Genomic DNA, 10,086 nt, shown 5'->3' on the forward strand with positions numbered 1-10,086 from the left:
GAAAATCTTCCAGATACTTCCACTTTCTCTTTTTCTCCCTTTCATTAAGACCATTCCACCCTCTTCTCAAAGGAAAAACCTGGACTGGCTTTACCCCACAATGGGGATAGGCCAAGGCCGGGTTTAGATTTCCAGGCCATGGACACGGATAGAATGTTAGGTCATGTCTGTCCCTACCGTGTAAGGCAGTGTAAGTTTGAATTCTATATGAAAAATGAAACCTCCAGTTTTATGGCATTTTTTTTTCTTTATAAGTGATGTTAGTAATGAATAAGTCAAGTTACAGGTTATGTGGAATTTAATTTGTTTTGTTTCATTTGTGCTACAGAAAGCGAAGTGACCTTACCTTTCCATCCTCGACGTAAGGAGCAGATAAGACTTAAGCTACTAATTTTTTGTGTAACATGTAAGAGCTACTGTACATCAACACCGACGAAGTCGTGAAGGTTTTTTCTTTTTAAGAACTTAAGTGGGATCTTTGGTGGACATCCGCCCAAACTTGAATGTTTTGGGCGGAGAGTCTGTTTTGACAAGTGCCAGCTGTAACTATATGAAGCCTGTCTATGCAGCTACGTAAGAGTTGTTCAGTTATCAGATCCTGCAAGCCTTATAAACAGCTTAAGTCCCATTGGGCGGGTTGTCAACACTGGTACCGCTTTAACTGTACATCCGGGAGCCTCGCTGAAAGAGAACGTCTTCAACAAAGTCGCCAACATCACTTTCATCTCCATCATAGCAAACTTGTTGCCAACACAAGTACGCGAGCCAACCCCAAAGGGAAAGTACGAGAAAGGCTGCACACTTGTTCCGCCATCTATAAAATTTTGACAAAATCAAATTAGTTAACAGGTTGGCATAGCGCAAAAAGTGGAGAAGCACCGACCCATCTGGCCCCCTATTCCCGAGGCCCTGTTTTCATCTAGTGGAACTTTGCGGGCACAAGGATTTAGAACAGCGCCTTTTTGGTAGCATGACTAAAGCAAGTGAAACTGGACGATAATGCTTTCCCCTTTAAATTACTTATGTGTATCGACGTGTATATTCGCCACCTTCTCAGCTCTCCTACTGCCTCTACAAACGTTAAAGAAGGGTCTCAATGGGGTGGTGGCTTTTACGGTTAACGGTTAAATTTTTGGCTTTTTTACGTCTAACGGTTAATTTATTTCCATAACGGTTAACCGAAGTTAAAAGTTAATTTTCATTGTTTTAAAAAGTTAAAAATTAATTTCCATGATTGAAAAACATTTTTAGGTCTCAGAGCCATTCTGGGACGATAAGTGAACTAGTTTGGTTTTTTATATTGCTGGCCGATTTTTTACGGTTAACATATCTTACGGCTAACGGTTAAAATTTTCAATTTTTACGCCTAACGGCTAAATTTTTGGCCGTTTTACGGCTAACGGTTAACCCCATTGAGACCCTCTTAAAGGAGCTCCGTGACAAGGACTTCGTTGTTTTTTGGCCTTAACTGTTCTGAAATTAGTAGTAAGCAACTCGACCCATGAAAAACATTGTCTTTGAACAGCTAAAGTAAGATATAACTAATTTGCAGACAGAAATCAAACTACGCGAAAACAACTTGAAAAGTTTAGCCTCAATTTTTCAAGTAATCCATTTCCATTCTAGCCATCCGCAGTCAAAGATGCTTGTTAACAGTTTCAGTGCTTTCATATAAATTTTCATTGTTAAGAAATATAGACCATTATTTTTAGGTTTCCTACGACACAAACAAGTATATTTCGGCTGTTCAAAAATATATTAAAATCCGTGACAAAGCCTCTTAAAGCCCCTCAGTTCACCTTAATTCCTCGCGAAGCGAGGCCGAAGGCCGAGCGTAGCGGGGTGTATAATTTTGTCCCTCAAAGGGATCAGGCGGGATGAAATCTCGTGTGGAGTTTACGGTCATATATATTTAACAATTATTCGCCGAAGGCGAAGTGATTATTGTTGAATAATCCCCGAGACGAAGTCGAGGGGATTATTCAACAATAATCACTGAGCCTGAGGTGAATAATTGTTTTAGTATAATTTTCAGAGGTGAATATCAACAACTGCAAAATAACAATAGAAAACACGAAAACAACAAACACAAGTGCTCGCTTGCATACGTGTAAACCAGTTTAATTCATCGATTGAAACCGTTATTTACACTAAAGTTTTAGCAATAAAACGGAACAAAACGAACACTACGAAAAAGTTATATATCTGGTACCTTTGTTTAATCGTTGGTGACTTCTGAGCAATTGTGTGAATCCTCTCGGAATTACTAGCTAGGGTGAGAAGAGAACTAAATAATGTTTTGACAGTTGATCTGACTGAGTACATGGCCGCCGTGCGATCTCCAAAACCATCATGTTTACACTTTACGATCAATTCTAATGCCTTGAAAACCATCTCTTGAAAGTATTTTCGGTCCAAAAGGCTTGGTAGTTACTTTGAAAAATTCCCAATGTTTCAAATATCCAGGACTTGGAGGGATTTCTTTTAAATGAGAGAAATTTTCATTCAGCAAATGCCGCCATGTTCACTGGCCTGGATGGCAAACGTGGCATGGCTTAGTAGCCAAACCTTCAGATGCAATATTCACCGCCTAGCGCGGTGAATATTGCGACATAGTCCGAGCTTCTCGACCAATCAGAATTGAATTTACCTCTGCAAATTATACTAATTATATATATATTTGTGAGCTTGGTGTGTGGCGTAAATGACGTCACACGGCCGCCGCGCGCTGGTGGCCTAATGGTAAGGCGTCGAACTTGAAATCAGATCTTCGGACCTGAGGTCGGGGGTTCGAATCCGGCTAGGGTTTTTTTTTTCTTTTTTTTTTCTTTTTTTTTTGTGGGTTCGAATCCTGAGCCTTTCATTTTTATCGTTTTTCTTTTCGGATTAAAATAACATTGATTTCCACATAATACTCCCTCAACGCCAATAAACCTTTCATCGCCATCAGGGGCGCGCGGGCGGAGGCTTCGAATCCTCCTGCCGTTCGTTCTTCTTTTTTTTTTATGCCATCAAATAAATGTCCAAAATGCGACAATCCAATAATTTGTCGATGATTTTGAAAATAGCCTGCGCTTCCCAACGCTTTATACCTCTTTACGAACCAGAAAAAGCCACCATCTTTAAAGCGGAATAGACCCTGGGAACGAGGGTGTCGCGGCCATGCCCGTTAAAATAAAATTTCTAACAAATATATCTTTCTGCCTACTGTGGAAAATTGAATATGTACAATTCAATTAATGTTCAACTTCAAATAATCCACTCCTTATTTATAACACCCCCCCCCCCCCCTCCCCAACCCAGAGCTTCGCGAGGCCCTGCGAGTCACGTATGACTAGTTAAATATTATGCCCTACCGTCCATGATTTCGATCACAAGCTGCGCAAGCCTCCTTTATTTAGCTCAGAACTAAATTAACAGAAAGTGATACCTTTTTCCTCGAATCTTCCAGGATCAAAGTCTTCAGGATTTGGCCAATGTTGAGAAACACGCTGCAATGAATCGATGGGCAGTAAAATATCTGTCCCCTTAGGGATAAGATATCCCCCAACAATTTCATCAGCGATTGGAGTGCGGCCAGTCAAGTAAGCTGGGGGATGGAGTCGCATAGATTCCTTGATTGTATTTTCAAGGTACTTGAGTTCTTCAACCTTGTTCCATGTCAAATCATTGTCATCACAGAGCACTTTGTTTGTTTCTGCTCTCACCTTTGCCTGGATGTGAGGATTCTTTGCCAATTCATAGAGAGTCCAGGCCAGAGCTACACTGGTGGTCTCATGGCCAGCCACCATGAAAGTAAACACCTTAAAGAAAGTCAGTAGTGTAAGCCATTTGCTTACTGGACAAACCATAGCCTGCGTAGCAAGCGTGGAAAGGGGAGGAAGGGGGAGTTGGCCACGCAGGCTAGACAAACCATTACACCAGAACACAAACAGAACACACTCGCATGTATGTTGTTATTCAAAGGCTCAACTGATTTTTCTTGATTTTCAAGTGGCCTAAAAGTACAAAAATTTTCCATAACAATTGAGCAGTTGTTGAATCGGCTTCCCTCCAGTTGTTGACTTCAAGCTCATAGAAAACTCGGGCCTGTAGTCTAATTGTTAAATAGAATAGCATCCAATCTAGGGGGAGTAGCAATATTCCTTTTTGTCATTACATTCTACGGAAACCAGGATAAGTTTATTTACGAAGTACAGTACCTGAGATCTTAATTCCTCATCATCCATTTTCGAGTCTGTTTCCTCATCATACATGTCCATCAGGAGATCAAGAAGATCTTTCTTTTGTTTTACATTCCCAGACTTCCTCTCTTTACGACGCTCCTGGATTACCTTTAAATAGAACCATGAATTCCAAATTACCTAATTACCTCGGAACTTAATTGTTTGTAACATTAATCATAACATTTTATCTCTTATGCTATATAACAGGGGGTGCAGGGATGGCTTATGGTTAGCGCGCTCGACTCCGAGTCGAACGGCCCGGGTTCGAGGCCTGGCCGGGGCGCTGCGTTCTGTTCTTGGGCAAGACACTTTACTCTCACAGTGCCTCTCTCCACCCAGGTGTATAAATGGGTACCGGCGAATTTAATGCTGGGGGGAATTCCTGCGATGGACTAGCATCCCATCCAGGGGGGAGAATTAATACTCCTAGTCGCATAATGCTACGGAAACCGGGATAAGCTCCGGCTGTATGCGCCTCATGGCTCGGAGACAGACTTTACAGGGATGGTGTAGTGGTGAGAGTGCTTGACTCCCACCTGTGTGGCCTGGGTTTGATTCCCAGACCTGGCATCATTAATGTTGTTGGTTGTTGTCCTTGCTCTGAGGGTTTTTCTATGGGTTCTCTAGTTTTCCTCCCTCCTGAAAAACCAACATTTCCAAATTCCAATTCGACCTGAATAGAGCGCCTGCAGAGCTGATGTGACTTCCTCTCTCAATAATATATAGCAATTTATTAATATTGACTATAATATACTAGTTTTCAACAATTGTCAGAACTATACAAAACTTTTTTTTTCATCTCACAGCTAATCACTTAAACTAAGATTTCTAATTTTCATGCAGTATTAGAGTTAGTTAATTAATTGTTAGCTTTCTACCAGATTTACAGCTATATTTTTTTGCCGTAAAGTAAATTATCTCTTACATTTGAGTGTCTCGTAAAATGGATCATCCATATGCATATGTATAATTATCATACATACTTCAAGTACTGTGTTGTCAGCTATTTCTGTAGCCTCCTTGATTCTTCTATTTTCAGCAATTGGCAGGAACTCAAAAAAAGGAATCAAGGACTTGCATATCACATATCTAACGCTCATTCCACCCATGACAGCACCGACTGCTTCAGAGACTTTGCTCTCTCCTGCCAGCACAGTGTTAAAGTTGTAACCAAATGCAGATTGACCAATAACATCTAGGGTAAGGTGTGTTAAGTCAGCATGAACTGCGACAGGATCCTGTAGCTTGTTTGACCACACCTACATTTTGACAAATATTATGCACAGTTAAAAAATTTTAAGTGTGAAGTTAGAAATAAAAAACAAATTGTGTAATAATGTGTAAAAAATTTAGGACATTTCATTGACTACAGTTTAAGAGCAACCCTCCAAGTTAAGACAATTTTAGTCGCCATGGCAACTAACATTTTGGAGCTGGCAACTAAATATAAACCGAGAAGAAGGATTGAAAGAGTGAGCTTAATTTAGGAACTAAAATATTTCACTGGTGACCAATCGGTGGCCAAATGGCCACTAAGGAAAAAAAAAAGGCTTGGAGGGTTATTTAACTTAAAATTAATGTTTAAAATTAAGAACAATTTCGCACATTTTGTTGACAATCTGGTACACTCATAAAGAAAAATCTCACAAAAGTAATTATTCGTTAACTGCTTTTTCAAAATTAATTTAATTACCTTTACAAGATTTTGAACATTTTCTGTAAAGATTCCCAAAAATTCCTTCAAGTTCTTAGTGCTAAATGCAGGGCCAATCATCCTTTTCTGACGAGAATGGACTTTGCCATTTGAAGCAAACAAGCCATTGCCAATACTTGGAATGTTTCTTTTGACAAAGTCTGGTCTGTAAAACTTGTGCCCATTGACTGCTACATATCTGATTAACTCAGGATCTGCTAGATACACTGCATAACCACCTAAAAAAAGCAAATGTATGAGTATTACTTAAAATGATTTTAAACTACCGACAGTCTGATTTGTATTTCTTTGTTGTTTAAGAAGATTAAACATTAACATGTCAATCTGAAACCATGAAAAATATAAATAAAACTTGTTAAATTATAGCATTTGAAAACAGTGTAATTGTAGTCAAGGGATGACATAGTTTGTTAAAGGTTTGTCGCTGACTGTGTTTTGATGTTATTTTTTAAAATTATTATCTTGTGAAGGTAATTTCTGGTGTTGGTTTCTGTAACAATTTATCTTTTACGGGGTGGCCCTTCACCCTAGACCTATCCAGCATGGTTGAACTTGCCGAAAGCACAAGGCCTCCGCTGGCATAGCTCCAGAGGTCCTAAAGGCGCGCAAGCTACCACACCATCGGCAAGGTATAGACACCATCGTCACAAGCAAAGTGTTCAGCAAGATCATACTAGGGCGCATGACTGCTGCCCTGGAGAAGGACATTCGTAAAGAGCAAGCTGGCTTCCGTAAAGGGAGATCCTGCAGTGACCACATCTTTACTCTCAGGCAGATCTTTGAGCAGGCGAAGGAATGGAACAGCACAGTCTATGCGAAAAAGCCTTCGATAGCATCCAAAGGGAAACGCTATGGTGCATCCTTCGACACTACGGAATGCCATCCAAGGTAGTAAATATCATCAGGATGCTGTATCATCATCTAGTATGATCTTGCTGAGCATTACGTACATTTTATAGATTCTTAATCCTAGTTAATTAATTTTAAGTATGAATATCATCTTAGAGTTTTTAAGTAGTTTTAAATTATTATTGTATTTATTTCATTGTCTTTGAAAAGCCTCTAGGGGGAAAGTCAATAAATATGTATGTATGTATGTATGTATGTATGTATGTATGTATGTATGTATGTATGTATGTATGTATGTATGTATGTATGTATGTATGTATGTATGTATGTATGTATCACGACTGCCACGCCTAGGTCATCTGTGAAAACCAGGTGACAGAGCCATTTACTTTTCAAACGGGCGTAAAGCAGGGGTGCATACTGTCTCCGTTTCTGTTCTCTCTGTATTGACTGGGTCATGAAGAACACTACACAAGATCAAAGAGGCATTCGATGGACTCTCTCTGATGTGCTCAGCGACCTTGATTTTGCAGACGACATCTGCCTCTTAGCCCATCGCCACACAGACATGCAGGCCATGACCGAAGGTCTGGCATCTACAGCTGCTGTGCTTGGTCTTAAGATCAGCCCCTGCAAGAAAACAAAACACATGAGAATGAACTATCGCTCAGATGCGCCGATCACCCTGCATGGGAAGATAGTTGAAGAAGTCAACGAGTTTACGTACCTTGACTCCAAGATGACCACTGATGGAGACTCAGAGCCAGAGATTAGGGAAAGACTCTCCAAGGCAGGGCAAGCATTTGCCTCCCTCAAGAACATCTGGAAAAGCAAGAAGATCACCCTAAAGACTAAACTCCGCTTCTTCAAGAGTTATTAAACGTTCTTACCACGTTGCTGTATGGGTGTGAGTCATGGAAGGCCACAAAAGCCATTTGCCACAAACTTGACACATTCCAAAATCGATGTCTACGCCACATTCTGAACATCTTCTGGCCTAACATCATTTCAAACGCCGAGCTACGCCGGGCAACCTCAACGAACAGCATCAGCTCCGAGGTGAAGAAGAGAACGTGGCGCTGGATCGGAGACGTCCTCAGGATGGATCCATCATCAATTCCCAGAGTTGCTCTGCACTGGACTCCATCTGGGAAAAGAGCAAGGGGACGACCAAAAGAGACCTGGCGGCGGACAGTTGAAAAAGAGATGCGGAAAAGCAGACTCAGCTGGGGAGAGCTGAGAAAGAATACAAAGAACAGGCAGCAGTGGCGGAATCTGGTAACGGCCTTATGTGCCCAAGGGCACGAAGAGGATTGAGTGAGTGAGTGAGTGAGTGAGTGAAGGTAATTAATTTAATTTTGGAAAAGCAGTTAACAAATAATTACTTTTGAGAGATTTCAATTTATGAGTGTACCAGATATGTCAACAAAAGGTACTCAATTGTTCTTTAATTGTAAACATTAATTTTAAGTTAAATAAATATATATCTGTTCGATTTTCCAAGAACCTGGCGCCCAAGGCCCAAAACAGCCTGGGGCTAGTAGAAGTCCCCAGCCCTCCCCCCAGGCTAGAAGGTTGTCACCTCAGGAGCCCAGCTGGCAGCTGCAACACCAGCCGGGTGCCTTCTACACAGGGAAGCCTGCACCGGTGTCATTCAAAATATTCACAGACTACACAGGTGCATTCCAAGTTCACACAAAATTCCTCAAAGGGGCCGGAACCAAGCTAGGCCCAGCAGTCAAAAGTGACACCCTCCCCTCCCCCCAGCTTTTGACGGCTACCCGCCAGCTGGACACCAGCAGATAGCCCAGTGCCTGGGCAAGGTCCCCATACCATGGTTGAGGTTAAGCCACCTCAAGTTAAGGTTGCTGGCAGCCAGGTTTCTGTGAATTCTCTGAGATCTATGTTAATGTAAAAACTTTTTGATTAACATGTTTTTATAAATAATTGACAGTTTGCTCTTCAACCTTCCAAGTTTATTTTTTGAAAAATAACATCAAAACACAGTCAGCGACAAACCTTTAACAAACTAAATTATAGCATTTTGACATGGAATTTATTTTTAATGTCCACAATACGGACAGAAAAATGTTGTCAAATCCCCTGCCTATGACCGACCTTCTGTGGGCCATTCCATTTTGAGGTAAGTTAAAATTTACCCCCTACAGGGCCTGATTACATGGCGAATTTCAGCCTGGACTGGAATTTTGTTGCTATATATTGCATGGCAAATTTCAGCCTGGGCTGAATTAACACTTTTAAAACTGAATAATTATCGTGGCCGCAATTTTCTTTCCTTGAAAATCACCACTGAGCATCCGTAAACTCATTTCAGCCCGGGGTGAAATTGAAAACGCGTTGACATGAGGTTTTTCAGCCCATTTGCGCGGGCTGAGATTTTCAGCTCAGTTTCAAAAACCAGGCTGGAAGTTTCAGCCTGGGAAGTAATTCCGCCTGGGATGAAACTATCCTCATGTTATCGCAAATGTCTTTTTAAGAATATTGGTTCAGGAAGCCGGGGCTGAAATTCTCTATGTGATCAGGCCCAAAGAAAAAAAGATCAATTCCCTTCAGAAAAAAAGCCAACTTTTCCCTAATCCCTTCAAAAATATTCGACACATCAAAAGCGCCGACGGGGCTGCCCCCTCAGAAATGACTTCAAAAAGCCCCTTCAGAAAATCTCATCTATAGGGGTGGGGGGGGGGGGGGTGAATATATAAAATGGAATGGCCCTGTAACCAATGATAGAAGCTAGGCTAGTTTTAAAAATATTCTTTTGAAGACAAAACTCTTCTACTCACCAATTCCTATTCCATATCCGGGATGATAAATAAAAATCGGTGCATACTGCTCACTCCAATAGCGTAACTGCTCCAGCATATCAACGCGAAGGAAAGTGAAAAGATGGCCGACCAAAGGCCATGCACCAGGCGGGACAGGAATCTTCTGCAGAGGGGACAACTTCTCTTCTATGAGTTTATACACAAGCCAAAGAATGACTGATGCCAACAACGACAAGAAAATGAAATAAGCACTGGAGAAAACGTCCATAATGAACCCCGTGCACACCGGGGTGCACAGCCTGTCACGTTAATGTCGTTAATGAAGCAAAATCAACTGGCGAAGGGATGGACTCGGCGTGGAGATTAGGTTCAAGGCTGGGTCAGGTGGGTCGGTATAGCTGTGCCGGTTTGAATTACGAAAATATGTTTTTCGATGCAATATTTCCTCCTAAGTATCAGAATTTCAAATGAAAAGTACTTTACGTCAAAATGGGCTGAGTTTCAATGGAAGGTA

At 41.2% G+C, this 10,086-nt stretch overlaps 1 protein-coding gene across 2 annotated transcripts; it reads right to left on the bottom strand.

Annotated features, from left to right (window-relative positions):
- Positions 1–280: 280 nt before the first annotated feature.
- LOC144643985 (uncharacterized) lies at positions 281–9,990 on the bottom strand. 2 transcript variants are annotated; one of them, XM_078503386.1, is made up of 6 exons: positions 9,591–9,990; positions 5,920–6,158; positions 5,210–5,485; positions 4,203–4,334; positions 3,431–3,803; positions 281–814 (listed from the first exon to the last, which is right to left on the bottom strand). In XM_078503386.1, exons 1-6 carry the CDS (start codon positions 9,838–9,840, stop codon positions 585–587), a joined length of 1,500 nt encoding a protein of 499 aa, XP_078359512.1. In that variant the 5' UTR covers positions 9,841–9,990; the 3' UTR covers positions 281–584. The 2 variants fall into 2 exon arrangements, 1 of the variants encoding a protein (XP_078359512.1); XR_013569005.1 differs by lacking the exon at positions 281–814 and adding an exon at positions 1,430–1,799 and having other exon boundaries at positions 3,336–3,803.
- Positions 9,991–10,086: the final 96 nt, after the last annotated feature.

Source organism: Oculina patagonica, chromosome 2, assembly GCF_052425735.1.
Source record: "Oculina patagonica isolate OP01 chromosome 2, crgOcupat, whole genome shotgun sequence".
In the NCBI taxonomy this organism is placed as follows: domain Eukaryota; kingdom Metazoa; phylum Cnidaria; class Anthozoa; order Scleractinia; family Oculinidae; genus Oculina; species Oculina patagonica.

Excerpts from the sequence above, each read along its gene's own strand:
- LOC144643985 (XM_078503386.1), bottom strand. The coding sequence starts at position 9,840 with ATGGACGTTTTCTCCAGTGCTTATTTCATTTTCTTGTCGTTGTTGGCA. Across the intron at positions 5,486-5,919 it reads ATGTTCAAAATCTTGTAAAG|GTGTGGTCAAACAAGCTACA; the intron begins GTAATTAAATTA and ends GTCAAAATGTAG. Across the intron at positions 4,335-5,209 it reads CTGACAACACAGTACTTGAA|GTAATCCAGGAGCGTCGTAA; the intron begins GTATGTATGATA and ends TTCTATTTAAAG.